This window comes from Pleurodeles waltl, chromosome 11 (genome assembly GCF_031143425.1).
Source record: "Pleurodeles waltl isolate 20211129_DDA chromosome 11, aPleWal1.hap1.20221129, whole genome shotgun sequence".
Lineage (NCBI taxonomy): Eukaryota > Metazoa > Chordata > Amphibia > Caudata > Salamandridae > Pleurodeles > Pleurodeles waltl.
The window spans coordinates 270,234,725-270,255,193 of record NC_090450.1 but is presented as its reverse complement, the minus strand read 5'-3'; the positions used below and the strand labels follow the sequence as shown (position 1 = coordinate 270,255,193).

Below are 20,469 nucleotides of genomic sequence, written 5' to 3'. Positions count from 1 at the left end.
TTCTCGTCCTACTCACCACTCACTGACATACCTTCTGCACTGCAAAGGGATCTCGCTGTTCATGGTCCAGGTATTTTTCGAGGTTGAAGCATGTGTCATAAAATATATGCGCCATCCTGCACCTCTTCAGGTCACGCAGAGTTATCTTGCCTGGAAAGAATCACAAAAGACCTTTTATAAACTGCTCTTCTTGTTTTGCAGTACCTTGATTTAAAGTTAGCCTGCTGAATCATGAGGCAATGTTGCACCGGAGCTTCACAACATTTGGAGAGATGTCTCAAACATATGATTAACTATCTATCTTCTCCAATGAAAAAACAACAAAGGTCAAAAACTGTGGTTTAGTTAGGGAAACTGAATTAATTGTAATTGTTTCTGTACAAACCAGACTTAAACTACATAAACATTAGAAATACTAAGTTTATTGCTATACCATACATTTATATTATACTCATACTTTTAAATTATCAATGTATGTATTCTTTCTATACAAACCAAATGTAAACTACACACATTAGAAGTTCTAATGTCATACTTAAACTTATAATTTACGAACAACCTGAAAATTGCTATAACTCTGGCACATAAATGCACAGTGTAGCAAACTCGTCACTCTACCGTGTACTGTGTTCTCACACGTGATTTGCAAAGTCATAAGTGCTATTAAGAATGCTATGATTTCAGAGGATGTAATGTTAAGTAATATGAAATGTTATAAGCAGTGCATGGAGAAGGCACACGTTATAGTTAATGTAGTGAGGCTACCGAGTTCACTAGACTATGTATGGAAGGGCGCAAGTTATAACAAGTTTAAGGTGCTACATAAATGATAAATTTAAGGTATAACTATAAGTCTAGACTTTCTAAGGTGTGTTTAGTTTAAGTTTGGTTCGTATAGAGACAAAAAATGAAGTTTACCTAATTATAAATAAGTTTTAACTTATGTTTTTTCATAGAATTTCAATAGTTTTTATTTTTTAATAAACGATTATTCAAATTGTAAAGTGTAGTATCAAGTGAGGTGTCGTTAAGTAGAGTATTACAGAGTGCAGTGGAGGATAGTGTTGTACAGCAGAGTAGATTGGGGTGGTGTACAGTGCAACACCGTGGACTGCAGAGATGCAGAGTCAAGTAGCGTACATTGGAATAGAATGAAGTTGCGTAGAGTGGATTAGCATAGACAGGAGTGGCGTAGAGTCAAGTGGCATAGAGTGGAATGGCGTTGAGTGGAGTATCCTAGAGTGGCATATAGTGCAGTGGCATAGAGTGGTGTAGAGCAGAGTGGCGTAGCGTGAAACAGCATGGACTGGTGATAAGCAGAGTGGCATAGAGTGCAACAGTGCGGAGTGGAATAACAGAGTGAGGTGGTGTAGAGTTGAGTGGGGTGGCACAAAGTAGAGTGATGTAGAGTGGAACAGTAAGAAACAGAGTGGCGTAGATTGAAATATTGTATAGTGTCCCAGAGTGGAGTGGCACGAGAGTGGAAAACTGTACAGTGTGGTGGCTTAGCAGAACAAAAGAGTGGAGTGGCATAGAGTGGAGTGGCCTAGAATGGAATAGTGTAGAGCAGAGTGGCATCGAGTGGTATACAGTTGGGTAGAGCAGAGTGGCTACAGTATCAAGGCATAAAGTGGAGTGGCGTAGAGTAGAACAGCCTGGAGTGGAGTACAGTGGAAAAGTGTAGAATGGAGTGCCAAAGTGTGGAGTGGAGTACAGTGTAACAGTGTAGAGGGGAGTGGTATACACTGGAGATGCACTGAATGGAATAGTGTAGAATTGCATGGCATACAGTGGAATAGCATAGAGTGGAGTTGTGTGGAGTGGTGAACAGTAGTGTTGTTGAGAGGAGTGGCGTAGAGTTGAATAGTGTTGAGGAGAGATGCAGAGTGCAGTGGCGTTGAGTGGAACAGCATAGACTAGAGTAGCATACAATGGACTGGTGTAGATTCAAGTGGCATAGAGTAAAATAGTGTAAAGCGGAGTGGAGTACAGTCAAGTGGTGTAGAGTGAACTGGTGAGAATGGAGTCTCAGACTGGAGTGGCATGGAGCAGAGTAGGATAGAGAATAATATCGTACAGTGGACTGGTGTACACATACAGTGGAGTGTCGTACAGTGCAGTGATGTAGAGTGGAATAGGGTGGAGTTGTGTAGAATGGTGTAGAGTGGACTAGCATAGGGTACAGCGGCTTAGAGTGGGATGACAGAGTGGAATAGCATAGAGTGGCGTGGAGTTGCACACAGTAGGTTGGCGTAGAGTACAACGGAGTACAGAGGAGTGGTGTAGAGTTGAGTGGCAGAGAGAAATAGCGTAGAGTGTATTGATGTAGAAATGAGTGGCACAGAATGTAGTGGCTTAGAGCACAATAGCATACAATGGAGTGGCATAAGTGGAATTGCATAGAATGGAGAGGTGTGGAGTGGCATACATTTGAGTGATGAAGAGTGGAACAGTGTAGAGTGGAGCTGGAGATGAGTGGTGTAGAATGGAATAGCCTAGAGTGGTGGGGCATAAAGTGGAGTACCGTAGAGTACAATGGCATACAGTGGCATGGCAAATAGAGTGGCATACAGTACAGTGGAATACTCTACAGTGGAGTGGAGTGGAGTGGAGTGGCGTGGAGTGGAGTGGAGCAGTGTAGAGTCGAGTGGCATAGACTGGAATAAAGTGAAGTGGCCTAGAGTTGGGTAGAGCATAGAATGGAGTGGCAGTGAGTGGAATAGTAGAGAGTGGAATGGCATATACTGGAGGGGCTTAGAATGGAGAACAGTAGAGTGGGATAGCGTGGAATGGCTTACAGTTGCATAGAGTGGGCTGGTGTAAAGTTGAGTGGCGTAAAGTAGAGGGGCATAAAGTGGAGTGGTGTAGAGTAGAGTAGCATAGAGTGGATGTAGGAAAATGGCTCCTTGTTGCAGTTACTCCCCCCACCTTTTGCCTGATATTGATGCTGACTTGACTGAGAAGTGTGCTGGGACCCTGCTAACCAGGCCCCAGCACCATTGTTCTTTCACTAAAAATGTGCCATTGTTTCCACAAATGGCACACCCCTGGCATACAGATAAGTCCATTGTAAAAGTTACCAGTGGTACCAAGGGCCCTGTGACCAGGGAAGGTCCCTAAGGGCTGCAGCATGTGTTGTGCAACCCTAAAGGACCACCCACCTAACACATACACACTGCCATAGCAGATTGTGTGTGTTTGGGGGGAGAAAAAGGCAAAGTCGACATGGCATCCCCCTCAGTATGCCATGCACACAAAATACTGCCTGTGGCATAGGTAAGTCACCCCTCTAGCAGGCCTTAAAGCCCTAAGGCAGGGTGCACTATACCAAAGGTGAGAGCATAGCTGCATGAGCAATATGTCCCTACAGTGTCTAAGTCCATTCTTAGATTGTAAGTATAGTGTAGCCATATTAAGTATATGGTCTGTGAGTTTGTCAAAACGAACTCCACAGTTCCATAATGGCTACACTGAATACTGGGAAGTCTGGTATCAAACTTCTCAGAATAATAAACCCACACCGATGCCAGTGATGGGTGTATTAAAAAATGCACACAGAGGGCATCTTAGAGATGCCCCCTGTATTTTACCCTATCCTTCAGTGCAGAACTGACTGGTCTGGGCCAGCCTGCCACTGAGGGACGGGTTTCTGACCACCTGGGGTGAGAGCCTTTGTGCTCTCTGAGGAAAAAAACAAAGCCTGCACTCCCCCTGTAGGAAATGTAACACCTAGCAGTAAGCCTCAAAGGCTTAGGCTTCCTGTTACAATGCCCCAAGGCACTCCAGCTAGTGGAGATGCGTGCCCCCCACTTTTGGCAGCAAGTCCGGAGAGATAATGAGAAAAACAAGGAGGAGTCACCCCCTCAGCCAGGTCCTCCCCTAAGGTGTCCAGAGCTGAAGTGACCCCTCTGTGGAAAATCCTCCATCTTGTTTTGAAGGACTTAGCCCAATAAGAATAGGGATGTGCCCCCCTCCCCAAAGGGAGGGGGGACAAGGAGGGTGTAGCCACCCTCAGGGACAGTACCCATTGGCTACTGCCCTCCAGCCCTAAACACCCCCTAAATTTAGTATTTAGGGGTGACCCGAACCCAGGAAATCAGATTCCTGACTACCTAACAAGAAGAAGGACTGCTGACCTGAAAGCCCTGCAGAGAAGGAGGAGTTGACAACTGCTTTGGCCCCAGCCCTACGGGCCTGTCTCCAGATTCAAAGAACGTTTAACAGCGAGGCGTCCTGCGGGCCTAGCGACCTCTGCTGACTCAGAGGACTGCCCTGCAATTCCAAAGGACCAAGAAACTCCTGTGGACAGCGGCTCTGTCCAAAGCAACAAAGAAGAAATCATCTTTAAAGGGACTCTCACCTCACTCCTGAATCGTGAGTTCCCACCAGTCTGCACTCGACACCCCCGGCCCGTGTCCAGAGAAACCCACACTGCAGAGAGGACCCCCAGGCGACTACAATGATGTGTCCACCCTGAGACAACCTCCGTGCACTCCCATGACGATGCCTGCTGAGAGAATCCAGAGGATCCACCTGACCACGACTGCCCCGTAACAAAGAACCAGACGCCTGGAAGAAGCACTGCACCCGGAGCCCGCAGGCCCGAGAGGAACCAACTACCGGTGCAGGAGTGCCCAGCAGGCAGCCCTCGTCCTTGCCCTTTTGGTGGCTGCCCGAGAAGCCCTTCTGTGCACCTGCCAGCATCACCAGAGTTACCCCCGGGTCCCTCCACTGAAACCAATACAAAATCCGACACCTAATTTGCACACTGCACCCGGCCACCCCTGTGCCCCTGAGGGTGTATTTTATGTGCCTGTTTGGGACTCCCCCAGTGCTCTACAAAACCCTCCTGGTCTGCTCCCCGAGGACGCAGGTACTTACCTGCTAGCAGACTGGAATCGGAGCACCCCTAGTCTCTATAGGCGCCAATGTTATTTGAGCCCCTCTTTGACCTCTGCACCTGACCGGCCCTGTGTTGCTGGTGCTGGGTGTTTGGAGTTAACTTGAACCCCACCGGTGGGCTGCCTATGCCCCGGAGACTGAACTTGTAAGTGCTTTACTTACCTGACGAACTAACCTTTACTTACCTCCCCCAGGAACTGTTGAATTTTGCACTGTGTCCACTTTGAAAATAGCTTATTACCATTTTATGCCAAACTGTGTACATTACTGTTTTCATTCAAAGTTCTATATTTACCTATGCCAAGTACCTTACAATTTATGTACTTACTTGAAATCTGAATCTTGTGGCTCTAAAATAAATTAAGAAAATAATATTTTTCTATATAAAAACATATTGGCCTGGAGTTGTCTTTGAGTGTGTGTTCCCATTTATTGCCTGTGTGTGTACAACAAATGCTTAACACTACCCTCTGATAAGCCTAGCTGCTCGACCACACTACCACAAATAGAGCATTAGTACTATCTACTATTGCCACTATCAACCTCTAAGGGGAACCCCTGGACTCTGTGCACACTATCTCTCACTTTGAGATAGTATATACAGAGCCAGCTTCATAAAGTGGAGTGCCATAGAGTGGAATAGCGTAGTTTGGAGTACAGTGGAATAGTGTAGAGTGGAGTGGCATACAGTAAAGTGGAATTGTGTGGCCAAGCATGGCGTACAGTGGAATAGAGTAGATTGGAGTTGTGTAGTAAGGAGTAACACACAGTACAGTGGTGTTGAGTAGAGTGCCATAGCGTAGAGGAGAGACATAGAGTGTAGCAACGTAGAGTGGAATTGCGTAGGTTGGAGTAGCATACAGTGGAGTCATGTAGAGTCAAGTGGCATAAAGTAAAATAGTGTAAAGTGGAGTGGTTTACAGTTGAGTGGCGTAGAGTGTAGTGGTGTAGAATGGAGTCTCAGAGTGGAGTAGCATAAAGCAGAGTGGCATAAAGATTAATATCATACAGTGGAGTGGTGAAGAGTGGAACACACTGGAGTGGAGTAGAGTTAAACAGTGGGGTGCAGTGGCATAGAGTGGAGTGGCATGGAGTGGAATAGTGTAGAGTGGAGTTGTGCATAGTGGACTGGGGAAGAGTGGGGTGGCTTGCAGGGGAGTGGCCTAGAGTTGAGTGACAGAGAGGAATAGCAAAGAATGGATTGATGCAGAAACGAGTGGCAGGGAATGGAGTGACTTAGAGTACAATAGCATACAGTGAAGTGGCCTAGAACTGGGTAGAGCATAGAGTGGAGTGGCACTGAGTGGAATACTGGAGAGGAGTGGCATAGAGTGGAGTGGCTTAGAATGGAACAGTGTAGAGTGGAATAGCGTAGAGTGGCTTACCGTTGCATAGAGTAGAGTGGTGTAAAGTAGAGGGACGTAAAGGAGAGGGGCATAAAGTGGAGTGGCATACAGTAGAATAGCATAGAGTGTAGTACAGTGGAATGCCAGAGTGGAATAGCGTAGTGTGCAGAACAGTGGAACAGTGTAGAGTGGAGTGGCATTGACAGGAACAGTGTAAAGGTGAGTGGCCTACCGTATCGTACAGTGGAACAGAGTAGAGTGGAGTTGTGTTGCATGGAGTGGTGCACAGTACAGTGGTGTTGAGTGGAGTGGCACAGAGTTGAATAGTGTAGAGGAGAGACATAGAGTGCAGTGACAGAGTGGAGTGGCATAGAATGGAATAGCGTAGACTGGAGTAGTAAATAGCGGAGTCAAGTGGCATACAGTAAAATAGGGTAAAGTGGGGTGGCATATAGTCGAGTGGCGTAGTGTGTAGTGGTGTAGAACGGAGTCCCAGGGTGGAGTGGCATAAAGAATAATATTGTATATTGGAGTGGCACAGAGTGGAGTGGAGTAGAGTGGAATAGTGTAGGGTGCAGTGACATACAGTGGCTTAGATTGGAGTGGCATGGAGTGGAATAGCGTAGAGTGGATTGGGGTAAAATAGAGTGGCATAGAGCTTACAGAGGAGTGGCATAGATTTGAGTAACAGAGAGGAATAGTGTAGAGCAGATTGACGTACAAATGAGTGGCACAGAATGGAGTGGCTTAGAGTACAATAGCCTACAGTGGAGTGGCCTAGGCGGAATTGCGTAGAGTGGCATACAGTCAAGTGGCAAAGAGTAGAACAGTGCAGAGTGGGGGTGGCATAGAGTGGTGGGGTGTAGAGTGTCATACAGTCAAGTTGAATAACGTGGCGTGACATATAGTAGAGTGGCATAGAGTGGAGTGGTGTTAGAAATAAGTGGCACAGAATGGAGTGGCTTAGAATACAATAGCGTAGAGTGGAGTGGCGTAGAGTGGAATTGCAAAGAGTGGAGTGGCGTAGAGTGGTATACAGTCAAGTGGCATAGAGTGGAGTGCCATGAAGTGGTAGGGCAAACGGGAATACAGTCAAGTGACATAGAGTGGAGTGGTATAGAGTGGAGTGGCTTAGAGTGGAATACTGTACAGTGGAGTGGCATGAGAGTGGTATAGAGTTGAATGGCATAGACTTGAATACAGTAGAGTAGAGTGACCTAGAGTAGGGTAGAGCGTAGAGTGGAGTATTGTCGAGTGGAGTGGAAGAGTACAGTGGCATAGAGTGGAGTGGCTTAGAATGGAACAGCATAGAGTGGAATAGCGTAGAGTGGCATACAGTTGCATAGAGTAGAGTGGCATACAGTAGAGGGGCATAAAGTGGAGTGGCGTAGAGTACAACAGCATAGAGGAGAATAGTGTAGTGTAGTGTACACTGGAGTGCCTTAGAGTGGAATAGCACAGAGTAGAGTACAGTGGAATAGTATGGAGTGGAGTGGCATTGACTGGAACAGCGAAGAGTTGAGTGTTGTAGCGTAGAGTGGAGTTGCGATGAGTGGTGCACAGTACAGCGGTGTTGAGTGGAGTGGCGTAGAGTTGAATAGCGAAGAGGAGAGACGTAGAGTTCTGTGACAAAGTGGAGTGATATAGAGTGGAACAGCATGGACTGGAGTAGAATACAGTGGATTGGTGTAGAGTCAAGAGGCATACAGTAAAATACCATATAGTGGAGTGGTGTAAAGTGGAGTGGTGTACAGTCGAGTGGCATAGAGTGTAGTGGTGTAGAATGAAGTTGCATAAAGTGGAGTGGCATAGGATGGAGTGGCAGAAAATAATATTGTACAGTGAAGTGGTGTGTAGTGTAGCACATACAGTGGAGTAATAGAGTGGAGTGGAATAGAGTGGAGCAGAGTGGAGTGGCGTTGAGTGGAGTTGCACAGAGTGTATAGGGGTAGAGTGGAGTGGCACAGAGAGGAGTGGTGTATAGAGAAGTGGCGTAGAGCTGAGTGGCAGACTTGAATAGCATAGAGTGGGTTGACGTAGAAATAAGTGGCACAGATTGGAGTGGCTTAGGGTACAATTGCGTAGAATGGAGTGGTGTAGAGTGGCATACAGTTGGGTGGTGTAGAGTGGAGTGGCATAGACTGGAATAGCATAGAGTGGTGGGGTGTAGATTGGCATAAAGTTAGGTGGGATAGAGTGGAACAGTGTAGAGTGGAGTGGCATAAAGTGACGTGGCATACCGTATAGAGTGGTGTGGAGTGGCATAGAATAAAATAGCATAGAGTGGAGGGGCACAGAGTGGAATAGCCTAGAGTTGAGTGGTGTAGAGAGGAGTAAAGTTGAGTGGGGTACAGTGGTATAGCTCAGAGTGGACTGACGTGGAGTAGTGCACAGTACAGTGCCATGGAGTCACATAGAGTGCAGTGGCATAGTGGAACAGCGTAGAGTGGAGTGGCACAGACTGGAGTGGCACAGTATAGTGGCACAGAGTAGAGTGCCTGGATACCCACACTAATGATTTACCCTGCTCTAAAAATCCGATTTGATTGATAGAGTGGAGTGGCATAGAGTTGAATGGCAGAGTGGAGTGGCCTAGAGCGGCATACAGTTGAGTGGCGTAGAATGGTGCAGCGCAAAGTGGACTGGCATACAGAAGAGTGGTGTAGAGTGGAATAGAGTAGAATAGTGAAGAGTGGAGTGGTGTACAGTGGAGTGGTGCAGAGTGGAGTGGTGCAGAGGGGAGAGGTGCAGAGTTGAGTGGTGTTGAGTGGTGTAGAGTGGATGGCATATAGTGGAATAGCATGGAGTGGAGTGGCGCCGAGTGGAACAGAGTAGATTACAGTGGCTTAGATATGAGTGGAGTACAGTGGAATAGAGTGGAGTAGCAGGCAGAGGAGCTGTGGAGAATGCAGTAGGGTACAGTAGAGTGGCGTAAAGTGGAGTGACATAGAGTCGAATAGCAGAGTGGAGTGATGTAGAGCGGAGTACCGCAAAATGGAGTGGTGTAATGGCGTAGACTTAAGTGGCATACAGTGGAGTGGCATTGACTGGAATAGCGTAGTTAAGTGGCGTAGATTGGAATAGCGTAGAGTGGAGTCACCTAATGTGGAGTGGCGCACAGTACAGTGGTGTGGGATGGCGTAGAGTTGAAAAGCGGAGAGGAGAGATGAAGAGTGGAGTGGTGTAGAGTGGCGTAGAGCTGAGTCGGGTGCAGAGGTATAGCGTGGAGTGGCATGGAGTAGTGCACAATACAGTGTCGTGGAGTGGCATAGAGTGGAATGGCAGAGTAGAATAGCGTAGACTGCAGCAGAATACAGTGGAGTGGTGTAGAGTCAAGTGGCATACAGTAAAATAACATAGAGTGTAGTGGTGTAGAATGGAGTCGCTTAGAGGAGTGGCGTATGGGACAGCCATTTAGAGAATAATTTGTATAGTGGAGTGGCATACAGTGTAGCACATACAGTGGAGCAACAGGGTGCAGTAGCATACAATGCAGTGGTGTAAAATGGAAAGGAGCGGAGTGGAATAGTGTAGGGTGAAGTGGCAACGAGTGGGATTGCGCAGAGTGGACTGGGTAGAGTGGAACAGAGTAGAGCAGCGTACAGTCGAGGGGCACAGATTGGAATAACTGAGAGTGGATTGACGTAGAAATGAGTGTCTCCGAATGGAGTGGGTTAGAATACAATAGAGTAGAGTGGAATTGCATAGATTGGAGTGTCTAGAGTGGCACACAGTTGGGTGGCGTAGAGTGGAAATAGCATACAGAGGAGGTGGCAGAGAGTGGAGCGGTGTTGAGTCGAATAGCACAGAGTGGTGGGGCACAGAGTGGCATATAGTCAAGTGGTAGACAGTGGAATAGTGTAGAGCGGAGTGGCATAGAGTAGAGTGGCATAGAGTAGAAAGGCGTGAAGTGGCAAAGAGTGGAGGAGTATAGAGTGGAGTGGCATAGACTGGTATAGCTTGGAGTTGGGTTGTGTAGAGTGGAGTTCAGTTGAGTTAGGTACAGTGGTACGGCATAGAGTGGAGTGGCGTAGAGAGGAGTGGCACACAGTACAGTGGCATAAAATGCAGTGGCGAAGAGGTGAGTGATGTACAGTGGAAAGGCAGAGTGGCATAGAGTGGAGAGACAGATTGGAACAGCGTTGCATGGTGTGGCGCAGAGTGGAGTGGTATAGAGTGGAGTGGAATACTGTTGAATATTGCAGAGTGGAACAGCCTAGAATGGACTGGTATACAGTAGAATGGAGTTGAGCAGACTAGTGTAGAGTGGAGTGCTACAGAGTGGTATAGAGTTGAGTGGTGTAGATTGGAAAAGTGTAGAGTGGCGTACTGTGGAATGACACAAAGTAGAATAGCGTAAAGAGTCTAGTGGGGTAGAGTAGCTTAGATTTGAGTGGCTTACAGTGGAATAGCACAGCGTGGAGTGGCGCAGAGTCGAGTGCCAGAGTTAAGTGGCGCAGAGTGGAGTGGCATTTAGTGGACTCAAGTATTGTAAAGTGGAACAGCATAGAGTGAAATGGTGTAAAAAGGAGTGGTGAACAGTGAAATAGCACAGTGTGGAGTGGGTGAGCGTGGCCTGGCATACCGGAGAGTGGGGTCGAGTGTCATGGTGTCGAGTGGAATAATACAGAGTGGAATAGCGTAGCATGGAGTGGCATAGAATGGCATGGCATAGAGTGGAAAAGCGTTGAGTGGAGTGGCAGAGTGTGGTGTGGCATACAGTTTAGTATTGTACAGTGTAATATTGTAGTGTGGAGTGGCATACAATGTAGTGTCATGGATTGGAGTACAGTGGAGTGGTATAGGGTAGAGTGTTAGAGTGGAATAGGGTAGAGTGGTGGCATGGCACACATTGCTTTGCTGTACTGTTTCACTGAGCCCATGAGACCATGAGGCTCACAAGGGGCTCACTGTCTTCAGTCCAGCCAGACCAAGGAGGTGAGGCTTCTGCTGCAATCCTACGCATGCCGCAATGCATGAATTGCTTTATCACCTCCTGCGGGAAGTGCCCGGGTGGCACCCAGGATAAGGGTGGGCCCATCCTGTCCCTGCCAGCACAGGATGAGGCAGGGCAGGTCCACCCCCCTTGGTTCTTTCACTTGATCATTTGTGGCTTAAGCGCTTTTGCTATCTTTGACTTTATGACTAAAACTTTGGGACTAAGCTGGAGTAAGAGGCAGAGCGCAGCCCAAGGGGTCACTGCCTAGCAGCGCCGTTCAGCATGCTTGCACCGCTGAATCAGCCTATCTACTGTCCCCTGACCCGTGTTCCTTCAGTAGTTTGGTGAAGCTATGGGGAAGACAAAACCCAGAGCAGTCTGCAAGGAATAGGGAAAGCAAAAGGGCCACTCAACATGCAGCAGGAAACTGTGATTGCGGAGATCGATAACCTCATAGAAGAAGTTGAGAATATTTTGGGCAAGGGGAAGAAGACTGTGTAAACAGTGAATCAAAAATTGTGGATATAATTAAAATGGGACAAAAGCATAACAAACCAAAAGCCCAAAGCATGGAACGGACTCATCACAATGTAGTGAGTGAAACGAGTGAAGCCATAACCAAGCCAAACCAACCTCTGAGCATTGTAAATATGGAGAGTCAGGGGATAATTAACACAGAAGGACAACATGTTACTGTTTGTGAGGTGCTTTGTATTAACCGTTATAGCTTGCTCAGAGGCATGGCTAGCGAGGGGGATATATTGAGTAATCAGGAGAGGGTTGGAGAGGGAGAATCACTGGGGTTAATGAGACAGGCAGCGAAAGAAGACAATTCTATCTTAGAATTGAGAGTCCTTATGCAGCAATTACGAGGAGAAAATAATTGTCTGTCCTCACGAGTATCCCTACTACAGGAGAAATTGGAGAAGGTAGATTTAGCTACCCCATTAGGTTCTGGTAATGTTTTGTCAGGGCTTAAATCTAATGAGAGCACACTTAGGAACATATCAGGTTGTCATTTGGAGAGATTAATCTCACAAGGAAGGTGTTATCGGGAGAAGGAATGCAATTCTATGTATGATATAGTCCTAGAATGTTATGCAAAATGGGACAATTACAGGGTAGACAGTGGTTCCTGACGTCCCAATAGTATTTCGCGTAAACACCAAAAACATGTGAGAATCTATTCAACAGTCACCACCCATTGATGTCAGCATGAGTAGGAGAATTATTTTAAAACCCCCAAGATCCCATGATCCTAGTGATCATATGGGTACTGGCCCAATTATTGGGGCGGAAACTTGCCACCCCAAATTACCTCCAACATTAATTCATCGAATAGGGTGGTTAATGTCCCTAAAGTATCTATGGGAATGAAAGAAAACAGTGCACAGTGAGTCCCTAAAAAATAAGGTGATTCATTGAGTGAGGAGCTACAGACACCGCTACTTCATGATTAGAGCTGATCTTCTAGAGGTGAAGTGCTGTACAGTGCAGGGCTCACAGTTCGACCACAAAGACTTAGATCTCAGTAGGGGAGTATAAGGTAGGTCTTGTAAAGGTAGGTCAGAACATGCGTACCTGCCCACCTAGGGGTTCACAAATCCAGTTCAAATACCATCTCCCCCTAATGACTCCAACAACATTAGCATGAATATTTTGCCCCGCAATGATCAATCTACTACACTCTTGTTTTACTGCAGTAAACAAGAAGGGGAATAACCTTAATGAGGTTGATTGACTCAGGATAGGTAGTGCTGAGATCACAAGGGGTCTCTCAGCCATGCTATCACATATCAGTAGTAGCAAGGGCACTAGGGAGTTTACTCCTCAGCAGAAATAAACACTTCCAATTTTCACTAAGAATCAGGTTAAACACATTCAAATCCCTCATAGAAAAGAGGATGGCAAGACAAAGGATGGAGAGAGAAATCAAATAAACTTCGGGGTACAAGATATGGAGGATAGTTCACAACTTAGAACAATCTGTTGCAACCTAGCGGGAACACATTCTAAAACACTAGACCCTGAGTGGAGAACATTTATGGAGAGATTGTACATTTGATTGTTTCATGAGACCTGGACCACAAAACCTATTTACAAGGCGGTACACATTAATTTTAGTGCTGAAGGTAGACCGTCGGCTATGGATCGCCTGTCCAGTGGCTTAATAACATGGATTAAGAACTCCCTCACTTGCAGCATCAAAAGACTGAATTTTAACTCTATGGATATCATGGGTGTAGATAACAATGTAATAAAGGGGCATTTAGAATAAGATTAATTACAATCGTCCTTCTAATCCAAACCACATTTTTTAGCAAAAGGTAACACCAAGAATCCTTGAATTCATACAGGATTAAACACTGGATGAAGATGAGGCGAGGGGTATTCCAAGCCTGCTGAATTCAACGTTGAAGAGAAGTAGTAAAGCTGTGTTGCAGCTAGCTTCAATTAGCCTTACAAATCGAGTAAGAGCATGCAACGGGTGTGCAAAATCAGATAGCGGGACAAACTACACATATAAAAGGACAAACACCAAAAGTAGGATTGATTACATGTTAACTGACTTGTATTCATGACCAAACGTGCATGATATGGAGTTAATGGATAGGAATGATAGTGATGACAATGTCTTAAATTGTCAAACTAATAAACACATCTTTTCTATCTAGCGATCAGGATTCATGCAAGAGGGATCGGCCAACAAATTATGCCAGGAGGGTAAAATGGCCCCCGGTCAAAATGAAAGAGGATGTTCTTGCACATCTATATACTACAGTTGGAAAAAACATCTTTATGCTTGAGAACCCAGTGCAAAATGAAATAGCAGTCATGGAAATACTTACTGGTCTGTGTAGCTCGATTAGGAATTATTTTGTTTACCAATTAACAAATACTAAAATTGTTCAACTTAAAATGGCAGAATGGTTTAATCAGGACTACAAATTGGCTAAAGCTAACTTGGTATTGGCTGTAAAAGGTGGGGACAGACTAGCAATAATAGAAGGAAGTTGTATAGGAAACCACAGTTATATGCTAAGAGATTCTGGGAGGAGGAATATTGGTGAGAATTGGCCTGGGTGACCTTACGAAAGACAGTCGATCATTCTGGCACCTTCTCACAAGGGGTGTAGCCTAACTGTAGTTGAAGATGACTTCCACATGCAGCCAGATACCTGGGAGCAACAGTTCACTAAATTAAACTCTATTCAAACAGAAAGCCTTAAACATGCACATAGAGGTGATAATGTGGAATTAGTACAGGCTCAAGAAAGTGTGCTGCTGGTTACATTTGCAAGGGAGGAAGCCCTTAAAGCAACTTCTAGCAAGAAAAAGGGGAAAGCACCAGGTCTGGACAGAATTACAGGACTCCTATATAGCTCAGAACCAACAATTTGGGGTTGTATTTTAAATATGCTAGAAAATGCTGTCGCCAGGGGGGCTGAAATCCCAAACACATGGAGAGAGGCAGACACTACTCTATATAGAAGAAAGGGGATAAGTGGTATGCAGCCAACTGTAGCCCTATTTGTTTAATCCAAACAGCTAAAACAATCTTCAGTAGACAGGGGGTTGTCGAAAATACAGGAGTGGATGAAGGAGGAACCAATTTTATCTCACCTAGAAGCAGGCTTTAGAGCCCACACAAGTACTCTTTATCAGGTGTTCTGTTTTTTTTATTGATCCTATGGAAATGGGTTCTAATTAGTAAGGGGGCACCTTCACGTGGTGCTTGTAGACCTCAAATCCTCTTTTGATCTGATCCCCCAGGGTAGTGGTCAACACTAAATACATAGAGAATGTCCAGAGAGTTGTTAGAATTAGTAATTTGTCTGCATAGTTGGAATTATGCTAAAGTAAAATGGTGCAGAGAGGGGAAGCTGACTAGACGCGATGATGTTTCTTGTGGGGTTCGCCAAAGCTGTGTGTTAGGCCCTACACTATTACATTATACATGAATGGAGTAATAATATGCTTGAAGAATCTAATGGTGCTCCCCCTAAACTGGCATGACAGCAAAAAACTGTTCTCATTGGCTGATGACACACTGCTCATATCGAAAACTCCCTTGGGTTTACAAAATATTTTAAATAGATTTGTAGAGGCATGTGAAACGTCTGGACTGGAATTAAACAGGCTTAAAACTAAATTTATGACCTTTCGTCCCCATAAGTCCTTCACAAGAAAATCAAGATTGGATCAGGGAATCTTGAACAGGTTAAGGATTTCGATTATCTGAGTACAAGGTTGACTAGCAATCTATTATGGATGGCACAGACCCTAAAGAGTCAAATGTCTCTCCAACAGGTGGATTCAGAAATCCTAAAGAAATTGAATTGCTCAATTTATCATCCTATTGTGCCTGCGCTAGAAGTATATTGCACTAGGAGTCTTGGTGCACTAGTAGTCTTGGTGCTGTCCCTTATGGCACAGAATTATGGGGGACTGACCCAGTAAAAAGGTTAGAAAAAATAGAAAATAATTTTATGAGAGCAACATTATCTGTACCACTGAGTGCTTCACTCGTCCCCATGCATCTTGACCAAGGATTAAAGAATGTATCACATATCACTAAATTAAAACCTCTAATCTATTGGGTTAGGATTGAATGGGGATATCTCAGATCCCAATCATACAGGCTATAGTTGAGGATGAAAAAACCTAGATAAAGAGGGTTTTTGTCCATAGCTGAGGTATGTTAAGAGATGGCTACTTAAATTTGGCTTAGATGAAGTTTCGAGAAACCTATTGGGAATACACCATGGTTAACTGGATATCCTCAATGGCACATAAATTATTTTCTCAATATCAGAAGTATTCTAATGCATGAAGCGTTTATGGATCCCATCAAACCTTCTCATGCAGGGAGTTTGTTCTCAAAATTGAGATGTGGGATCCTTCAGTTAAACATGTTAAAAGTAAAATGGAAGCCAAGTGGCAACTTATCAGCATGTCTGGTGTGTAACAGTACTCATGAGACCATGGAGCATTTCATATTCTTTTGCCCGGCCTACATGAAAACTAGAAAGAAGTGGATTATCTGAACCTGCATATTATCATCTGCTTCTCAACATGTTGAGGTCATTCGTATTTTTTGATCAGAAAATATGGAATGGCTTGCGTTTCATGATACCTATTGTACTCTTGGAGTATTCGCAGCAAAATGTCGAGTTCTATCTGACAACTGATTGTATTGACACAGGTTTGAGTTTATGCAACCAAGCTCAGTTTTATAACTTAATTTGTTTGCTATTCTACGATTTGTACTTTAAAGATGAACTAATTTTTAGAAATTGATTTGAAATAGATCCAGTTGTCCCGGCTGGGAATTTTATAACGTAGACTAGTAATCTGCACAAATGCAGGGTGGCACTGCTTACATAACTATGGGACTAAGTCCACTGTCCTACAACTTAAAAAAAACAAAAAACAAACAAATAGGGGGCAGCTAGTGACCCCTTTGCTCCCCACTTCCCCCTAAACAGCAAAATGTCGGTGTTTTTGCCGTGATCATGCAGGACTCCCTCGGTATCGCAGCAAAATGATAAGTAAATAAAATGGTGGGCTGCTATTTAAAAAAAATATTTGGGGAGGGGGCGTGAGTGTGGCCACCTTCCTAAGAAGATTTGGGCACGAGACCCCACACCTGAGGCCAATTTTTCTTTCTTTTAAAAAAGCATTGGCAACGACAATCTGTCTCACCCAAACATGCTTTGGCATTGTGTTTTGCCATGTTTTACACCAGTGTGGCTGCTGCCCAGCATGGCTAAAAGGTAGTGGCGTGGAGTGTCAAAATGGAGGGGGGGAGAGGGGAGTAGAGTGCAGTAGAGTGGATTGAAGACGGTGTATTTGAGTGGTGCGGGTTCTACTGGAGTAGGGTGGGTTATATTGGAGTAGGGTGGGTTGGATAGGACAGGAGTGGAGTGGATCGGACTGGAATGGGGTGGATCGGACTTGAGTGGGTGAAGTGGATTAGTGTAGAGTGGATTGGGGGGTGAAGTGAGGTGAGGTGTACTGGATTGGAGTGGCATGGGGTAGATTTGACTGGGCTGGATTGGATTGATGTGGGGTGGACTGAATTGCAGTATGGTGGATTGTGGTGGACTAGAGTGGACTGAATTGGGATGGATTGGATTGCAGTGGGGAGAACAGGAGTGGGGCAGATTGTTTTGGATTGGAGTGGGTTGTTTGGGGTTGGAGTGGGGTAGATTGCTTTGGATTAAAGTGGGGCAGATTGAAGTGGGCAGACTGAAATAGAATGGAGTGGGGCAGATTGTTTTGGATTGGAGTGTAGTAGATTGTTTGGAATTGGAGTGGGTCAGATTGTATTAGGGTGGATTGGAGTGGGGTGGATTCGATTGGGTTGGTGTGGGTGGATTGGACGAAATTGGGGTGGACTGGATGAGAGTGGGGTGAATTGGGATGAAGTGGGGTGGATTGGATTGGGGTAAAGTGGATTGGAGTGCAGCGTATTGTTTTGAATTGGAGTGGGGCAGATTGGAGTGGTGTGGTTAGGAGTGGGACAGATTGTTTTGGATTGGAGTGGGGCAGACTAGTGAGGGGCAGATTGTTTTGGATTGGAGTGCAGCAGATTGCAGTGGGGCAGACTGCTTTGGACTGGGCAGACTGGAGTGGTGCAGATTGTTTTGGATTGGTGTGGGGCAGATTGTTTTGCACTGGAGTGGAGCAGATTGTTTTGGATTGGAGTGGGGTGAACTGGAGTGGGGTAGATTGAGTTGAGAGGATTGGAGTGAGATGGGTTGGAGAAGACTGGATTGAAGAGGGGACGGATTGGTATGCACTTCACAATTATGTTTTAAAGCATAATTTCAGAATTTACATATAATAATGAAATATTGTTGCTTTGAAATATTTAGAACAAGATAATCGTCATTTTTTTAGAACAGCACCCATGAGCAAAAACAACAGAAAACATGAGTGCAAAATGAGAAAAGACGACTTTGCAAAATAAAAGAAAGCTAGCTATTAAAAATAAAACTTTGCAATTTTGCTTGCCCTGCTGGGAACGTTTTTGATTAACACTTTCTGTTTGAAGGGCCCTAGAATTTAAAAAGAACAAAATAGTACCTCAGTCATGTCGGGGGCAGTGGATGGGCACTGATTCAGTCCAATCAATCAGTGCTTGGTCCCTGCTCCACACAGAGTAACTGAAATGATGCCAAGCTTGCACTGATGAATTAAGAGGCTGTAAAGCAGAGTGCCATACAAGCCATCAAATGGTAAGTGACAGGCAGTTTCCAAGCCCTTTACTGTACACAAAAGAGTCTAGCAAGCGAGACGCATTCGCTATCACATACACTCACAGGATCGACCCTAAAAAAGGAAAGGGATTTGTGGCACCCATCCCAAGCCATTTAATAATCTGGGGACCCCTTTTCCTGGGGCTAAACTGGCACGAATGGGAGGGGTGCGGTGTGCCTCCTTTCCCCCCCAAAACCTCTAAAGGCCCCAATATCCCATCCCATGCATCCGAATAGTAATGAAGGGGTGCCTTAAGGTAGCTATAACTCACATGCTTGTCATGCAGTACTAATTATCTCATATATTACATCACTTTCTATGAATCATGTTTTATGATTCATTGATAACATCACTGCAACATTCGCAGTGACATCGATGATGACAAAACTGTGCATGGCGGGGCGTGAGCTACTGTTGCAAGAGAGAACTATAACTTTTGTTTTATCAGTAAATATATATATTGAGGTGTTTATCACTGTGTAGTTAAGTCAAAGTTTCAACAGGAAGAGTGTTTTTGGTGCCATTTGATGAATCTTTGAGAAACTTTCTTAATAAAAGTTAATTCAGTTCAGCTCCTTCCTCAAAAGTTTTGGGATAAGCCGTCAAGCAGGGGCAGAGAACAAGGGTGGTCTCAAAACAAATTTCCCCATGAAAATTACCATAGGAATTTCAATTCGTGATACAGAAAAAAACACCTTAACAGAATTACAACAAATTTGGCAGAAAGCTAGAGCTTTACTCAAAGTGTGATTTTTGTGATTTGGTCTAATTCTCTACAGCCATTTGTGAGAAATTAAGCTTCAAAATGAAGTCATATCTTGATGGTTGGTCGTGAGGGAGTACCGCAGCACTGCAAATAAAAAAAAGAGCTTTCTGATTGGCCAAGACAGTTTTTTTCTCCGTTGACCCCATCAGTATCACAGGAGCCATACCTGTCCCCAGCAATCTGAGTAATTGGTTGCACCATCAAGGGAAAGTTTTGGTTACCATTTTAGGACTCAAGGACTCAGCCCCCATGCCCTGAGTTTTGAAAAAATATGAGGTATAAGGGGCAGTGTACAAAGTACCCTAACCTTGTGGTTCAAAAATGTAGAGAAAAAAGTATGGTCAGTCACAGCAAAGCCCCCTGTCTGGTCCAGCAAGAGTGTTGCAGGACAGGACAAGCATTAAAATGTACAGTTTACACTGCCCCATGAAACCTTGGACTACTGCTTATAAGGTGTTATTGTAAAGAAAATAAAAAATATGGAGTGGATGTCTGTGGGGTTGGCCATCAACAGGGCAATGGCTGCAGGCCCTGTAGAGACCTCCAGGCTGCTCACAGCAAATGGGAGGGCGACACATGAGATTAGCCACCTGCCGGGGGTTGGGCACACAAGCAGGCCCGTGGCAAACCTCATGCCACGCATTGCTAGAGGCTGTGCTTAGAGGGGCGGTCGTAGTGCGTATAGTGCTGGGTGCAGGCCGTGTGGTCAACACCATGCTCCACAAGCCTTTGGCCAGGCCCTGCCCCCAAACCCCTCCTGCATAATTTGATTATAAAACAGTTGTCTTGTGGGCCCCATTCTAGAAATACCTATTGTCTAACTTCAAGATATTCAGTTGAATTGCACAATGATTAGTGTATGTTGATATATATTCATACAAACATTAGTCAAAACTCAACACTTCACCGCTTGCTATAAATTATGTTGCTCTGCCATACAAGGTATATACATACATGAGGTAAACTGTACAATGGAAGAATGCAGATGATGCAGTGCTGGTGGAAGTGAAAATATACAAGAGGGTGACAAAATACAGTGTACATATGCCTGGTTATCAACAATATGGAACAAAGTTTGTGTTGGAGGATTATATTACTTCATATATTCTCTACATATTAGTCTGTAACCTTGGAACGGGTGTTGTCATATCAACCCAATGCCAATTGTAGGGTCTCATCAGGACCTGGGTCATCTGTCTAAAGCACCTAGGTCATCGTTAGGTATCAGTACAGTCACAAACAACCTCCAG

General features: G+C 45.0%; 1 protein-coding gene across 8 annotated transcripts in view; it reads right to left on the bottom strand.

Annotated features, from left to right (window-relative positions):
* Positions 1–20,469, bottom strand: part of PPP2R3A (protein phosphatase 2 regulatory subunit B''alpha) — a 1,031,009-nt gene that overhangs the window by 10,014 nt on the left and 1,000,526 nt on the right. For all 8 annotated transcript variants that reach the window (XM_069213531.1, XM_069213530.1, XM_069213529.1 and 5 more), the window contains one exon: positions 32–150. In XM_069213531.1, coding sequence (XP_069069632.1) covers positions 32–150 — 119 coding nt within the window. The remainder of the gene's footprint in view (positions 1–31; positions 151–20,469) is intronic.